The sequence below is a fragment of the Peromyscus maniculatus genome, chromosome 14 (genome assembly GCF_049852395.1).
Source record: "Peromyscus maniculatus bairdii isolate BWxNUB_F1_BW_parent chromosome 14, HU_Pman_BW_mat_3.1, whole genome shotgun sequence".
NCBI lineage: Eukaryota > Metazoa > Chordata > Mammalia > Rodentia > Cricetidae > Peromyscus > Peromyscus maniculatus.
Window position 1 is genome coordinate 50,503,359 of NC_134865.1, and position 17,392 is coordinate 50,520,750.

The 17,392-nt window shown below is 41.7% G+C and overlaps 2 protein-coding genes across 14 annotated transcripts in view; one reads left to right on the plus strand and one right to left on the minus strand.

Moving 5' to 3' along the window:
* Positions 1–250: 250 nt before the first annotated feature.
* LOC143268380 (uncharacterized) lies at positions 251–9,505 on the minus strand. Its single transcript, XM_076550527.1, has 2 exons — positions 8,602–9,505; positions 251–8,389 (listed from the first exon to the last, which is right to left on the minus strand). Exons 1-2 carry the CDS (start codon positions 9,503–9,505, stop codon positions 8,268–8,270), a joined length of 1,026 nt encoding a protein of 341 aa, XP_076406642.1. The 3' UTR covers positions 251–8,267.
* Positions 9,211–17,392, plus strand: part of Gphn (gephyrin) — a 400,632-nt gene continuing 392,450 nt past the window's right edge. For 4 of the 13 annotated variants that reach the window (XM_076551602.1, XM_076551609.1, XM_076551608.1 and 1 more), the window contains exon 1: positions 9,366–9,567. In XM_076551602.1, coding sequence (XP_076407717.1) covers positions 9,504–9,567 — 64 coding nt within the window. In that variant the 5' untranslated portion in view covers positions 9,366–9,503. Of the gene's footprint in view, positions 9,568–17,392 lie in introns of all 13 variants that reach the window. The other 9 variants (XM_076551606.1, XM_076551605.1, XM_076551614.1 and 6 more) reach the window with 7 other exon arrangements.

Consider the following 17,392-nt stretch of genomic DNA (forward strand, 5'->3'; position numbering starts at 1 on the left):
CAAAGTCATTAAGGAATACAAAGTATATAAATATAGATTAAGACCATAAAATTATAAACTGTGTGTGTGGCATCTAAGTATTTGTCTTTTTTTTTTTTTTTTTTTTTGGTTTTTTCGAGACAGGGTTTCTCTGTGTAGCTTTGCGCCTTTCCTGGATCTCACTTGGTAGCCCAGGCTGGCCTCGAACTCACAGAGATCCGCCTGCCTCTGCCTCCCGAGTGCTGGGATTAAAGGCGTGCGCCACCACCGCCCGGCCAAGTATTTGTCTTTTTAAAACAATTTATGTATACAAGTGTTTGCCAGCATGTACGTATGTATATCATGTATGTGCCTGGTACCTGAGAAAGTCAGATGAGGACATTAGACCTCCCAGACCTGGAGTTAGAGATGGTTGTGAACTACCATGTGGATGCTGGGAACTGAACCTGGATCCTCTGCAAGAACAAGTGCATCTTTGAAAAGTGGGAGTTGTTTTCTTTTTTTTTAATGAATATTGCTGAGTGTCATTTTAAAAAGATAAGAGGGGCTGGAGAGATGACTCAGTGGTTAAGAGCACTTGTACCATGTGTATGCCTGGTGCCCACAAAGGCCAGAACAGGGAGTTGGATTTCCTAAGAGTGGAGTTACAGTCACCATGAAGATTCTGGGAACTGAAACTGGGTCCTTTGGATGAGTAACCTTTATTCTTAACCAGAGCTGTCTTTTCAGGCTCCCAACTATTTTATTGATTAATTGATTGATTGACTGATGATTTTGTTGTTTGTTTGTTTGTTTAAGACAGGGTCTCTCTACATAGCCCAGGGTGTCCTGGAACTCACTATGTATACCAGGCTGGCCTCAAACTCACAGAGATCCACCTGCCTCCTGAGTGCTTGGAATAAAGATGTGTGCCACCATGCCTAGCTATACAACTATTACTTTTTAAAAGGGTTATTTATTTATTGCCGGGCGATGGTGGCGCACGCCTTTAATCCCAGCACTTGGGAGGCAGAGCCAGGCGGATCTCTGTGAGTTCGAGGCCAGCCTGGTCTCCAAAGTGAGTTCCAGGAAAGGCACAAAGCTACACAGAGAAACCCTGTCTCGAAAAAAAAAAAAAAAAAAAGAGGGTTATTTATGTATATGGGTATTTTGTGCACACATATGTCTATGTGCCATGTATGTGTTTGGTGCCTGTGGAGGTCAGAAGAGGGCACCCAATCCCCTGAAACTGGAAAGCTGTGAGCAGTCATGTGGGTTCTGGGAATTGAATCCAGGTCATTTGCAAGAACAAGTGCTCTTAACTGTTGAGCCTTCTCTCCACCCACAATTATTACACTTTAAATGAGTTTTAGGTCTGGCTGTCCAATTTGCAGCTCCAAGGCTATAAATAGGAATTCAGTTCAATACATTTTTTAGATGACATATCAAGATGTCAAAAGGTTGAACTGACAGAGTAGCCACAAAGTAAATAAACTACAGAATATACAGAATTGAGAAAGTGAAAAATCAGAGCTTACCACTATGGAAAACTAACAACAGCAAATAATAAATAATAGCAACAAATAATAAACAACAGCAAATAATAAAAGGAGCAAAGGACCTACAACAATTATAACACAGCAAGCAGTAAATACTTATGTATCAATGACAATTTTGAATGTAAATAGAATAAATTCTCCAATTTAAAGATCAAGAGGTCCGGTGAGATGGCTCAGAAGGTAAAAGCTCTTGCCATGCAAGCCAGACTGGGGACCTGAATTTGATCTCATGGTAAAGGACTCTCAAAACTTGTCCTCTGACCTCTACACACATGCTGTGGCATGTATATGAGCCCCCCAAGTCCCTGTATGTACACACACACACACACACACACACACACACACACACACACACACACACACACACACACACACACCCTTTCCCCATATACACAGTTAAAATGAAAACAAACCTTGTAAAGATCTGGAATAAGCTATGGATGCTCTTCTCCACTACATCTGTTCACTGTAATACTGAAAGTTCTAGCTGGAGCAATTAGTCAAGAGAAAGAACTAAAGAAAACTCAAGCTGGAAAGAAGTCAGTCCAACTTTCCCTGTTAGCAAATGGCACAATCTTACACACGGAAAACTTTGAAGATGCAACCCCGCAAATCTATTAGAACTAATTCAGTGAAGTCGCAGGATACAAAACACCATACAAAAGTCGTTTCATTATTCTTTAAAAAATTTTTATTTACTTTTCCAGTGTTGGTGCCCAAAGCCAGGTATTTGCCTAATATAGGCAAAGACTTTATCTCTGACATATAGTATATACATAGAATATATGATATATAATAGTTGTCCCCACCTTTTTGTTGTTAAATATATACAATTTTCACCATTTTATCCATTTGCAAGTATACAATATAGGGTTTCTATATACTAAAAATGAACTCTCTAAAAAGGACATTAAGAAAACAATCCTGGGACTGGAGAGATGGCTCTGTGGTTAAGAGAACTACTTGCTGCTCTTGTAGAAGACCCGGGTTTGGTTTCCAGCACCCACATCAGACAATTCACAATGACTTGTAATTTTAGTTCCAGGGGAATCTTCTGGCCTGCAAGGGCACCATACAATTGGGTATACATATTAATAAATAGGCCCACACACATACATATAAATAAAAATTTTTAAATGTTTAAAAGAAAACAATATCAGTTATAAATAGCTACAAAAACACTCAGGAATAAATATAACCAAGGAGATGAAGATTTTTACGCTAACAAGTATAAAATATTGATCTGATGATAGAAACTAAAAATAATTCAAATAAATGAGAAGATAGCCCTTGTTTATGGTTGGAAGAATTAAAATATTTTTAAAATATTCCCATTACCCGAAGAGAGGATTAAATGCAACTGGCATTAAATAATCAATGATATTTATTTTTCACATAAACAGAAAAAACAAAAACCTAAAATTTGGAGTCATAAAAGACCCCAAATTATCAAACCTCCAAAAGAATAACACTGAAGGTATTACACTATACGACTTCAAAATACTACAAATCTATAGTAACCAAAACAGCATGATCCTGACATAAAAATAGCCACATAGACTAGTAGAACAGAACAGAGGGCCCAGAAATAAATCTATACATCTACAGCCACCTCATTTTTAATAACACTGTTAAGGACGTAAGTTGGGGGAAGGAACATTCTCTTCAATAATTGATGTGGGGGCTGGTGAAGGCTAGTGGGTAGAAGTGTCTGCTGCCAAACCTAAGGATCTGAGTTTGATCCCTGGGACCTACACAGTGAAAGGAACACAATTCCTGACGTTGTCCTCTGATCTCTATACTGTGGTATGCATGCATATGCAAATGCAAACACACACACATGTAATGAAAAACTGACAAATGAAACTGTGAATATTTGGGAAAAAAAACCATTAAAAAAAAAGGAGGCTGAACTATGTAACTACTACAGGAGAAAGGATAGAGGAAACATTTTGCAACAGTATACTAGGCAAGGACTTTTAGATAATAGAGGAAGAAAATTATAGAACAGGAGAAATATGTGAAGACTGTACATCTGACAAGAGATTAACCATCCAGAATATATAAGGAACTCAATTCAATAGCAAGACCCAAGTAATGCAGTTAGAAACATGGAAAAGTCTTGATTAGATATTCAAAAGAAGATCTGAAAATGGGCAACAGATAAATAATAAGGCAGATAAAATGAAAATTAAAACCATAATAAGATATAGCTCACCCAAACAGACTGGCAGTTATCAAAAAGACAAAAGATAGTAAGTGCTGGTGGACATATAAAGAGAAGGGAACTCAGTATTAGTAGGAATGAAAACCAGTAGATCCATTACTGGAGAAACAGTGGTGTTCCTTTAAACAGGAAGATGAGAGCTGTTGAGAAGGCTCAGCAGGTTAGAGTGCTTGCTGCCAACACTGATAACTTGAGTTTGACCTTCGGAATTTACAAGGTGGAAGAATTGCCACAAATTGTCCTCTCAATACCCCTCCTCTAACACACACACAGACACACACACAGACACACACACAAACACACAGACACACACACACAGACACACACACACACACACACACACACGCACACACACACACACACAGACACCCCCCCCCCCAACATGCACAGGGTTGGGGAGAACAAATGTTTTAAAAAACCCTAATAAAACTAGGAAGATTAAAAAAAGAGGACATGAGATCAGTATGTTGATGAGACATCTGAACTCCCAGGTTCATTCCATAACTAGTCACAACAGCCAAGGCAGAGAACAAGCTAGGTGTCCAACGACAGATGAATGGATAAAGATGTGAAATATGTGTACAATACAATATTTAGTGATAAAAAGAGAATCCTGCATTTGAGTCACCATGATGAACCTGGAAGGTACTATGTAACATGAAATGTTAGATACAGGAAGACAAATTCCACATGATCTCACTCATAAGTGGAATCTAAAAACATTCTCATATAAATCAGAACAACTGTTAACACAAGACTGGTGAGGGAAAATGGAGGTGATGAGGAGAGTTGAGTAAATAGCTATAATTGGATAGGCAAAAGATTTGTCCTTCAATTGTACATCATAGTGACTGTAGCTAACAATAATGTATATTGAAAATACTTGGAAAAGTAGATTTAGAATGCTCTTAGCACAAAGAAATGGTAAATGTTTAAAGTGACAGATGTGCTAATTACTCTAACTTTATCACTATACAATTCTATACTATCAATAGCAGACTATATATACCCAATAATTGTATCGATTTTTTAATCAATATCAAATAACTTAATATTAACTTAACAAAACTTTCACTTTTCTTATTTAGCAGTATTTTCTTCTTTTTTAAATGTATATATCATTCTATAAGTTTGGATTTTTTTATATATTTAAGAGAAAATTTGATTTTTTTTACAAATCAGAAACCCCTTTTGTAGTTATTTCTGTTTTCCTTTATATCAAATAAGCAACCATATAAATTAGTCATGACTTTCTACATTTGTAAATTTTCAGTACAGACCTGAGAACTTCTCTACCGCCTACCAAGAGATCATGTGGGTGGTGGTATGTATTGGGACCCTCAAGAAAGAATGAACACTCTATCATATAGTAGAGAAAGTTGGGGGATGTGATGATTGATCTTAATTGTCAAGTTGATGAGATTTAGAATCAGCATGAAAGCAAAGCCCTAGGGGAGGTCTCTGAGAAATTCTCTAATTAGGGTTATAACTGGAGTATTCCTGTGTCCACCCGGCTCCTGTAGCCACTCAGGTCCAATTAAACACACAGAGACTTATATTACTTATAAACTGTATGGCTGTGGTAGGCTTCTTGCTATCTGTTCTTATATCTTAAATTAACCCATTTCTATTAATCTATAAGTTGCCACGTGGCTTGTGGCTTACTGGTTATCTTACATCATGCTTCTCCTGTGGCAGCTGGCACCAACCGTCTCCTTACTCAGCCTTCTTCCACCCAGCATTCTCCTCTCTCCTTGTCCCACCTACACTGTCCTTCCTGCCTGGCTACTGGCCAATCAGCACTTTATTTATCAATCAATCATAGCAACATATATTCACAGCACACAGGACATCCCACAGCATAGGGTAATTGAGGAGGGAAGACCCTTTATAACTTGCTGGGTTAGGGTCCTGGACTGAAAAAGCAGAAAGTTAGCTGAGTGCCACCCGAGTTTCCTGACTGAAGATACAATGTAACCTGCTGCCACAAGCTCCTGACACTGTTACTTCCTTACCATGATGGACTGCTACCCTCAAACCATGAGCCCAAATAAACACTTCCAAAAGCTGCTTGTGTCTGTTATTTTGTTTCTGCAATGAGGAAAGTAGCTAATTTAGAGGGTCTGGAAGAAGAGTCCACCTAACTTCTAAGTTATCAAGGAACTAGCTTTACCCAGGTCCATTTTCCTTCAACCTCAGCCCACTTGGTAAAGATGCAGTTAGTTGATCCCCATCTTCTGGGTGAGTAGCTAACTAAAAGAGGCAAAGAAATGTCTCTCCCTGGAGTTATCAGAGGATGCATAGTTCTAACAACTTGATTTTAGATTTCTAGCCTCCAGAACTATGAGATATAAATTTGCTATTTCAGACCATAGTTTATGGTACTTTGTTATGGTAATCCTAGGATAGCAATGCAATGCCTAATTTAGCCAATCTGAAGTTCATCTTGATGATTTAACTTTCTTTGTAAAAATATGGGCTAAAATCAAAGCTTCACTTTGTACCTAACTTTCTCATTGTACTAAGATATATATAATTTCCACCACTTTATCCATTGTAAAGTACACAATTTAGTGGTATCAAATTTTTTGAAAGGGCGCTTGCACACATTTTTAATTGAGTTTTAGTTCTGGGCATTAGCCAGTCAGAAAAGACAAGAGTGAACAAAGCCTTAGAAGAAGTATAATACAGTCTTAAAGTAATTTTTGATAATATCTAGGGCTGAGTATTTTCTGACTCCAGTAAATCCCAGAAAAAATTTTGCCTTACTTATATTGAAATTTTGATAAATTACAGGAAAAGTAGGAGTTAGTAAAGTGTAAACACACTACTACTAGAAACAACCCTTCAAATTTGGCTCCTACTGATAAATACATTTTTTCACCTTCATAATGAAACTCTATAATTTACCTTTTATGTTGTCTTAGATACTAAACTAATTTTTAAACTCACTTGGTACTGGGACAGCTGCTCTGATGACCAAGATGAATACTCAGTGACTGAGGGATGCGTTGCTTAGGTAGGCTGGACAGGGGGATGATTCACAGTACAGGCAGGACCAAATGGAGTTACATGTGATTGCGTTACACTAAGAATGGTGTGCATTTTAAACTTCTGAATGATGTACCTTCAGGAATTTTGTTGCTTTTTCTTTATCCAGAATACCATACATGTATACAACAAGATATGATCATATATACTCTCTAACTTGAGGAATTTTTATTTAATATTTTTGAACCCTAGATATGGGGAGAATTGAAACCACAGCAAAATTGTGGGAACTGGAGACAGTAAAGTTTTTCTTGCATAAATTCCAATTGTTAAAGCTTATGGAATTTGAGAGAGAAATATACATATTGAATAAAATAACTGGAGGACAGGCATCTACTAAAAATTACCTAATTTCACTACTTTTCATAATTTTAGTACTAATATTTAGTAAAATATAACAATCCATGTATCTGAAGATTTCCTTCATATTCACTATACTCGGTCACACTTTAATGAATTTCATTAGAGACATAGTTCAGTGGTAGAGTGTCTGCTTCGTGTCTGTGTGAGGCCCTGAGTTCTCGTGAGAGTACAGAAATGTAATTAATGTAATTCACCATTACGACTTCTATAGATGCAGAAAGTTCCCTGTTCTCTTGTTGATTTGTGAAAGTGCTAGTCAACTTTCCCATGAAAAACTAATATATTCTAAGTTGGAGGGGGTGTTCATTTATTCTATTACCTTCTTTAAAGTTGGAGGGAATCTGTCAGCAGGCAGGTTTAGAAGTTATTTCCAAATATTAAACTTTTCGACTCATATAGAATTTGCATGTATCACAGAGAATAAAATAGGCTTGCAAGCTTATGATGTAACCAACTACTTTATTTCATCTTTGGTTTGGATGATTCATTTTGAAACCAGTTAGAACTTCTTTTGCTGCCAGGGTCTTTGGTAATAATTATGGGAGGTGAGTTCATGATCGGGCTTAAAAATTTAATCCACTGTCAGAAATACTAGCTATACATATCTCCAAAAACTTCATTATTTTATCCTTCCTCAATTCCATCCATCATCTCTTCTGTACTCTATTATTTAAAGACACAATGTGAATCTTCAGTGAATAGGATGAGTAATATTATGTTCCAAGCGGGAACACCAGAAACCCCATTATAACCATCAAACCAACTCTGAGATATTGTGTTTGAGTGTGGATTATTACAACATTTTTTTGACACTTTTTTAAAAAATGCGTCTAGGTTTTCCTATGGTGAGCAAATGAGAAAACATACCCACACTTAAAAGTCACTAAAGGGCAAACCTACATAAGACAGTTAGAGGTGATTAGTAATATTTTATGAAGAGGACACGGAACTAAATGACCACGTTTTCATGGTAATTTCATAGTCCACAAACCCTGAAATGAAACTTAAATGCCATGGCAACCGATCGTGGTTCAAAGTGTGTGACGCCCGCCCTCGTTCTAAACAGATGGCTGCATTTCACCCCAAAGCACGGGTCGTGGCTGGGATGCTTAGGGCCAGAAGCAGGGGACGGCGGCGAGAGAGCGAGCCACTAGCTCCACACTCCACGTGCCCTGCCGCAGACGCAGCCGAGGCTTCCTCTTTGGCGTGGTCGGGCAGGCGGGCTCCGGGGCTAAAGCGAAGGGAGACGGAAATCCTGTTAGGGCGAGCTGACTGCGGGTCACAGCCGAGGCGGCCCGGGGTAACCCGTCCCCGGCCAAGGGGTGGGGGGAAGACACTCGTCCCCGGGGCCACGGTCCTGCCACCCGCGCAGCTTCCTGAGCCACCTCCAGGTTCACCCGCGCCTTCAAAGGAGCCGAGCCCAGCTCGCCGCCGCTCCCGCACCTACGAGTCCCAGAGAGGCTCCACGGCGGCGGCGGCGGCGGGGAGAGCCGGCCTGCGGCGGGCGGAGAACTGACGAGGCGGCCGGCTCGGCGGGGGATTGCTTCTGTCTGGGGGCCCGCCGAGGCTGCGTTCGTGCCTCGCGCGTCCCCGCACCGCGTCCGCCCAGCCAATCCCGCGCTACTCGCGCGCCCCAGAGCGTCTCCCTCGGTTCCCACTCAGGCTGGGCCGGCGGCTTCCCGCTCCCGGGCGGGCGGCACTCCGCAGGCGAGCCGAGCCGAGCCGAGCCGAGCCTCTCTCCTCCCGCCCTCCCCTCACTCTCCACGAGTTGCACGCCTCGGGGTGTAGCTCCGCCCCTGTCCCCGACCGAGCCCGCCCCCGCAACCTCCGGAGCGTGTGCTCCCTTTTCCCCCCCGTCAGTCTCTTGCCGTCCAGGCGTCTCGGGTCTCACTCCGCAGAGCCTCCGGGTCTCGCCGGCCCGGCCCCCCTGGTCCCCGCCGCCGCCGCCGCCGCCGCGTGTGCTCTCGCTCAGGCAGGCGGACAGGGCAGGCAGGGCAAGCAGGCAGGGCCGCCGCTTCTCCCACCCCCCCGGGGCTCGCCGCTGCCCCTCCGGACTCGGGGTCGCGCGGCCCGACTCCGCCCCCCTCCGCGGACCCGCGCATTCCTGGCGCGGCCTCCTCCTCCTCCTCCTCCTCCTCCTCCTCCTCCCCCCCTCCCGCTCCAGCCTCTCCGCCCCCCCCCTCCCGCCCTCCCCACGCAGGCCACCGGGCGCTCGGCCCCCTCCTTCCCGCCCGCCCCGCGCTCCCCGCTCTCGCGCTCTCCGAGGCAAGCGCGCTCCCGGCCCCGCGCGCTCCGGGCTCCGGCTTCTCCCGGCTCCTGTCAGTGCGGTGACTGCGCTGGGAAACATGGCGACCGAGGGAATGATCCTCACCAACCACGACCATCAAATCCGTGTCGGAGTCCTCACAGGTAAACCGGGGGGGCGGGGAGAGGGGAGGAGGTCCGGGGTGTCGGGGTAGCGGGGGGGGGGGGCGCCCGCCACGGCCACCGTCCTCGACTTGCCGGAGGTTTCTCGCCTGGGGTGGTGCTTCCCTGCGGGCCTCGGGAAGAGGGCAGGCTGAGGAGGGGGAACCGGGTGTGTGTGGTGGTGGTGGTGGTGGTGGGGTGTATTTTACAACCGCGGAGAGCTGCTGGGGAGTCGGGTGTTCCCGGGGGGGGGGAGCTGGGGCAGGGCCCCAAGGGGTGTCAGGCCCCAGAGCCCTGGCCGCCAAAGTCTCGGTCCCCCCCGGGGACCGAGGGGCCGGTGCGGCGGGCGCTGCGGGGCTCCGCGCTGCCGGTGCGGGCGGCGGGATCCCGGCTCGGCTCCGCAGTCTGAAGCACGCTGCTCGGGGTTGGCCGGGCGCCTCCTCCACTAAAGCTCTTCCCGAGAAGGGGGGAATCCCATCTCCACCCCCTTTGCTCCCCTCCCCCCCACCCAGCGGCCCCGTGGCACCTGCCCGACCACGACTCCCCCGGTTCGGCAGGGGAAACTCTGCTCCGCCTCTGCTGCCCCTTCGCAGCCAGGCAGGGTGTCCCCTCAGCAGCCGGTGGGACACTCCTCACCTCCCCCGGGAGCCAGGTGATAGGCTCTAGTCCGGGACCCCGGAAAGTGCCTGCCTTCTGCTTTTCCTAGTAGAGGGCCCTCTCGCTTCTGTCTGCCTCTTTTCCTTAGCGAGGACCGGCTGCTTCCCGTGGCCGGGAAATCCAGCCCTTTTTTCTTAAGAAGGAAGGATTCCCCTAGTAGTCGGGCTCTCTTCTCCCCCTCCCTTTAGGCCCCCCCCCCCAGTCCCCACGCCCCGGTAGATGGTCCTGAGACTGGTGAAGAGCGCACTTTTCTCGGGTCGCGTTTCCCTCCCTCGCAGAAGTCTTGTGTGCTTTGCATGTCTGATTCCATTGCGTTGTATTTGGGAGATATCCCTGAGTTTGGAGATAGGCAGTTGCTGCAGGGCATGACTTCCAAGATGAACAGCAAGCCTATTTGGAGGGGTTTCGGCTGTGCTTCTGTGGTTGGCATGGTTTAAGTGTAATTGAATGGAGAAGCGGGGGTTAAAGAATTATATTTGGAGGCTGAGGCTTAGTTTGGAGTAAAGGAAATCCAAGACTTAGTGGTGTGATTTCGGAAAAAGAAGCAATGTAGATGGGAATCCTAGCGTCTTTCCTACTTCATTTAAATTTTTTTCTTCTTGTCGAATTCTGACAGGTTGAGATGATGCCCGGGAAGGAACTAAATGGAATGAAACTTGCTTTTATTATTGGGTAGAAACAAATCTTTGATTCTGCCAGCAGATACCGACTGCAGTGCTTAATTTAGCTGCTGACTTTTATGAAAAGAGGATACCCACTGCTCCGGTTTCCCCTTTTTAGTAGCTGGATATCCTTTCCATGATATCTTTGCAGATGTTAAGAGCAGTTTATTGAATTTTCCCGAGTCAAAGCCTCTGGAGTAAAGAAACTAATCTAAATCAGTTGCAGAGAAGTACATCCCCTCCCATCAGAATATGCAGATAAAATCCATCTTTTCCTGCTGCAACTGTTTCCTTGTATGAAAACTCAGTTGTAGCTCACAATTCTTAGAGTTGATCTTGTCGACTTTAAAAGAATCTGACAGTGTCATGTAAAAGTGCATACCTCTTATCAACCGTCAACTTTTAATGTTGGCCATGCTTTGAAAATTAAGTCTAGTGAAAGTGAAATTTTATAGAAACCAAACTATGTTCGCTGTCTGTGGAAAATGAAAGGCCCTGGATGTTTAAAAGTTAAGCTGTAGGGTTTATTTTTTAAAGAACGTGTTTTGTTTATTGACTCTTACCCTGTATTTTTATTTAATTATCTTAATTTAGTCAAATGATGGTGCATAGGTGTTGCAGAGTGCTTTGAAAGATACAACCCTTGTCTAACTATGCTCTGATAGGAATAGCATTGATAAGTGAACAGTGGAATGGATGCATCATTATTGTATAAAAGTTGTCTAAATACATTGCCTATAAATTTGGGTGTAAATGCTAAAGGGATTCTGTGTTCAAATTGATTAGCAGAAAATGTGATTACCTGAAGGAAAAAATTTAGTGCATTTAATAGGGTCAAGAAGAAACTGGCATTTTAAAGGGGAGTTGAAAGTCATTGGCAGCAACCTTATAAATAAATATGTGATTGAAGATGAGGCTCTCGAGCGGAATAAAAATGCAGCACAAAGGCCTTGAAAAGCCCAGGTGGAAGAGGTAGGTGGCATAATGTCAAGGAGAGAAGATAAGGTTGGCAATGGTGTTAAAGACAATTTAGAGGAGCCATCTCCCGAGAATGGAGTACAGTAGTCTGGGAGGAAAAGTCTAAGGCCAGCCATAAGGGTGTAGCTGAAGAATGAAAAGAAGTTGCAGATTTAGATGAAGGGGTAACAGGACAGTAAGGTTTGATGATAAAATGGATATTTGAATCAGAAATAAGGAGGGATTTTTCTTGAAGAGTTACTGATATAAATACAGTATTACTTGCTATGATAGAACCTAAAAGCATGGAGAAAAATCAGTAGAAATAGCACTAGCCACCAATCTGTGAATAGTTGATATTATTACAAACAGATTAATTGTATGGGTTGACATTTCTTGTGATTTTGAACATTGGGAAAAGCAATCCTCCAAAAGTAAAGCTATGTCGTTCAAGTTCATGGATTTTAGAACACTTTTACTATGAATGATTCTTCCCTGAGTTTTAGAGTAAATTGAAAGGGTAAACTTGAAACTGTAATTCTTGCAAGTTCTAATTTCTGACTCTTCTTCTTCTTTAGACAAGGCTATGTAGCCCAAGCTAGCCTTAAACTCTGCCCTGCTTTGTTTCTTATCCAATTGCTGGATTACAGGTGTGCCATCACATTCAGCTAGTTGTGGTTTTCTTTTCTTTTGGGGGGTGGGGAGCAGTTTGAGACAGGATTTCTCTGTGTAGCCCTGGCCATCCTGGAACTCACTCTGTAGACCAGGATGGCCTTGAACTAAGAGACCTGCTTGCCTCTACCTTTGGAGTGCAAAGATTAAAGGTGTGCTCTACCACCACTGGGCAATTTGTGACTTTCTTAAAGGTAGAAGAAATGTATTATGAAAATGCCTTGGTGATGGACATGATGGTGTATGTCCATAACCTCAGCAATGGGCAGGCTGAAGCAAAAGAAGGATCTCAATTTTAGAGCTGGAGTAGGGGGAAAAAGTCTCTTTGCAAATTCACAGTAGTAATTTTAAGTGTTTTATCTAAATCTGTTTACAATGGTAGTGGGAAATGTGGAATGTGGTCTCCCTCTATAAACATTTTACAGTGTGTCTGGATAATACTGTATTATCACTTCTAAAGTTTTTAATTGCCTTCTTTATGACGTTATTGTTGCCGATTGAATGACAGTATTTGTTCTCTGAAACTCTCAATTCCCTGGATGTTTTTCTGATCTTCATTTTAGTTATGAATTTAACAAATATGGTATAGTCTGTGCAGCTTATCATATGACTTAACTTTCTTGGAATTATAAAAGAAAAGGAAATGTTTAACAATGGCATTCCTTTTTTGCTTGACTATCTTGAATCATATAGGATTTAAAAATCAGTTTGTGATAAAATAATACTGTTGTTTCAGTTATACCGTTTATTCATCAAGAAAGTAACTAGATTGTACATCTTCAAATTTTAGTGTGTGTGTGTGTGTGTGTGTGTGTGTGTGTGTGTGTGTGTGTATGTGTGTGGTGTAATGGAGCATGTGTGAAGGTCAGAGGGCAACTTTCAAAAGTCAGTTCTCTTCTTCTACCATGTGAGTCTTGGGGATCAAACTCATCTGCCAGGCTTGGTAGAAGCAACTTTACCACTGAGTCCTCTCCAACCCTATATTGAAACATTTTATGTTGAAGATTATGTACCTCTAAGAATAAATATATTACTTGTCATTATCTGGTGTAGATTTGTAGGGAAGGAAAATTATATAGTCTTGGTGACCTAAGTCTAGTATTTAATGTTTCTTTTTCTAATGTTCTCTAATTGTGTTACTATTTATAGCAGAGACTAGTGATAATTTGGTAATGATTAATGTAAGACAGGTGAACAGATACCTTCTACCACAAAACTAGAGAGCAGATGTAGGGCAGTTGTAGAATCTTTGTAACAGCTTAGTAGTATTTATACTTGGAGTCAGTCTTAGCAACTACATAGCATACAATATATTTTGTATGTGTCATGTTTCATCTCCTTTTTCCTATTTGGAAAGAAGCTGTTCATCAAGGTAGTAAGTAGTTTTATTACTTTAAAATCTCTATAACAATATTGTCAGAGAAATAATGCATGCATGCAACAATGGAGAGTCATAGAGATTATGCTCCAGTGTGGATTCAGTATCTTAGTAGGTAAATGCATGCATGCAACAATGGAGAGTCATAGAGATTATGCTCCAGTGTGGATTCAGTATCTTAGTAGGTAAATGCATGCATGCAACAATGGAGAGTCATAGAGATTATGCTCCAGTGTGGATTTAGTATCTTAGTAGGTAAATGCATGCATACAACAATGAAGAGTCATGAAGATTATGCTCCAGTGTGGATTCAGTATCTTAGTAGGTAAATGCATGCATGCAACAATGGAGAGTCATAGAGATTATGCTCCAGTGTGGTTTCAGTATCTTAGTAGGTAAATGCATGCATGCAACAATGGAGAGTCATAGAGATTATGCTCCAGTGTGGATTCAGTATCTTAGTAGGTAAATGCATGCATGCAACAATGGCGAGTCATGGAGATTATGCTCCAGTGTGGATTCAGTGTCTTAGTAGGTAAATGCATGCATGCAACAATGGAGAGTCATGAAGATTATGCTCCAGTGTGGATTCAGTATCTTAGTAGGTAAATGCATGCATGCAACAATGGAGAGTCATAGAGATTATGCTCCAGTGTGGATTCAGTGTCTTAGTAGGTAAATGCATGCATGTAACAATGGAGAGTCATGAAGATTATGTTCCAGTGTGGATTCAATATCTTAGTAGGTAAATGCATGCATACAACAATGGAGAGTCATGGAGATTATGCTCCAGTGTGGATTCAGTATCTTAGTAGGTAAATGCATGCATGCAACAATGGAGAGTCATAGAGATTATGCTCCAGTGTGGATTCAGTGTCTTAGTAGGTAAATGCATGCATGTAACAATGGAGAGTCATGAAGATTATGTTCCAGTGTGGATTCAATATCTTAGTAGGTAAATGCATGCATGCAACAATGGAGAGTCATGGAGATTATGCTCCAGTGTGGATTCAGTATCTTAGTAGGTAAATGCATGCATGCAACAATGGAGATTCATAGAGATTATGCTCCAGTGTGGATTCAGTGTCTTAGTAGGTAAATGCATGCATGTAACAATGGAGAGTCATGAAGATTATGTTCCAGTGTGGATTCAATATCTTAGTAGGTAAATGCATGCATGCAACAATGGAGAGTCATGGAGATTATGCTCCAGTGTGGATTCAGTATCTTAGTAGGTAAATGCATGCATGTAACAATGGAGAGTCATGAAGATTATGTTCCAGTGTGGATTCAATATCTTAGTAGGTAAATGCATGCATGCAACAATGGAGAGTCATGGAGATTATGCTCCAGTGTGGATTCAGTATCTTAGTAGGTAAATGCATGCATGCAACAATGGAGAGTCATAGAGATTATGCTCCAGTGTGGATTCAGTATCTTAGTAGGTAACACTGATAATGTTTGATGACCAAGGTACTTAAAGATATTAATTCATTACCTTAATTTTCACTAAGAGTAATACATGTTAGGAAAAGATGAACCTTTTTTTTATTTTTTTTTTTTTTGTAAAGGGCTTTTTAAAATTTTACTTTTTAATGATGGAACCTTGTTGTATGACCTAGGTTGGTATTGAACTTGAGATCTCTTGCCTCTTCATTGAATGTTAGGATTATAGATGTGTATCACCACACTTGGCTAGGAAAAGGCATTTTTTTTGCCCTAATAATTATATACTTCTATATTAAGTTGTAGATTTGAAATCACTAAAAGATATTTGAACAAAATAAGAGTACAGTAGGAATTAAATGCTAGAACACAAAGATATTACAGTTATATGACCATTTAGCATTTCAGTCATTCAGAAATCGTTGTTCAGAATATCAAAACACTAAATTTTCACCTGAGGAGATGCTACTCTTCAACTCTGGAGTTGTCCAAACATTTATTTTTCTAAGTCATACAATATTCTTTCCTCTTTTCTTTTTCTTTTTCTTTTTCATTTTTGTTGTTCTGGAGATTGAACTCAGAGGCCTTTTGCATTCTAGGCAAGCACTACTACTGAGTTGCATTTCCAGCTGTACCATTTCCTGAAAGCCCTTTACTGTTAATAATATATAAATACATCTTTATTTTAAGAATAGTGTTATTAAGTAGGCAAGTCACCATTGAAAATAAAACCTGGATTCTACCTAGGGAATCTTGTATTCTGGCAATGTTACCTTTTCATGGGGTAGAGTTAGAGTTAAAAGAAGTCTACATCTCGACTGTGTTGTTTCATGAATTCATGGATGTAAGCAATATATTAGAGAAAATTAGTGATTTCTTCAAAGTAGGAAAAAGCTGTTGGCCTTGCATTACCTAACCAAGGATCAATTTGAACTTCTGATCCTCCTGCTTCAGCCTCCCCAGTGACAGGATTATAGGCATGTGTTACTATGTCCAATTTTATCTGGTACTACAATTAAACCCAGGGCTTTGTGCAGACTAGCCAAGCACTCTACCAATAACATCTCATCCCAGCTTCCAGTGTAACTACTTCTTTCTTTCTCTCTATCTTTTCTTCCCTCCCTCCTCCCCTCTTTTCTCTCTCCCCCTCCCCTCCCCTCCCCTCCCCTCCCCTCCCCTCCCCTCCCCTCCCCTCCCCTCCCCTCCCTCTTTCTTTCTATTTGTCGAGACAGGGTTTCTCTGTGTAGCCTTGGCTGTCCTGGTACTCCCTCTATAGATCAGGCTGGACTCAAACTCAGAGATCACTTGCCTCTGCCTTCTGAGTTCTGTGATCAAAGGTGTGTGCTACCACCATCCGGCTCCAATTTAACTTCTAATCAACTTATTTAATGCTAACATTACTTGCCAAAGACTTTATAAGCTAATAGTTGGTACATAGTAAGTTTTAACTATATTAAAAACGCATATAGGGGCTGGAGAGATAGCTCATTGGTTAAGAGTCCTGGCTATTCTTGTAGAGGTCTTGGGTTTGGTTCTCAGAAACCATATGGAAGCTTAGACTGTCTGAAATTCTGTCTTCCTTGAGCACTAAGCATGCATGTAGTACACATATGTCCATGCAGGCAAAACACTCATACATATAAAATGAAAATAAATCTAAAAATTGGCTACTTGACCTCACAGTATGTAGTGGAGAATCAACAGTACGCTACAAGGGAAGAAGTGACGGATAAGAGTCTATTTTTACTCTTACTGGTGGTAGATTGTGAAATAAGTTGAACAGGGTACTTTTTTGGATGTCAGTTCAGCAGATAAAATATATGCTTTGCTTCTGTAAATAGGATTGAAGAACAATGAAGTATATTTGGAATTTGAGGTGTTAAAAAAGAAGTCTTGGAAAAAGAAAGCAGTGCAGTCCACAAAAGTTTTCTTCCTTTGGATCTGGGCAGAGAAGAAAATACCAAGGAAGAAGAAAAGATTACTTTATCTGCTTAGATGTATGCTTATTATTAAAGCAATTTTTTTTTTTTTTTTTTTTTGGTTTTTCGAGACAGGG

Coding starts and splice junctions, on each gene's coding strand:
- LOC143268380 (XM_076550527.1), bottom strand. CDS start 9,505: ATGTTTCCCAGCGCAGTCACCGCACTGACAGGAGCCGGGAGAAGCCGG. Junction 8,390..8,601: donor AGCCTCTCTGGGACTCGTAG/GTGCGGGAGCGG, acceptor CCTTCGCTTTAG/CCCCGGAGCCCGCCTGCCCG.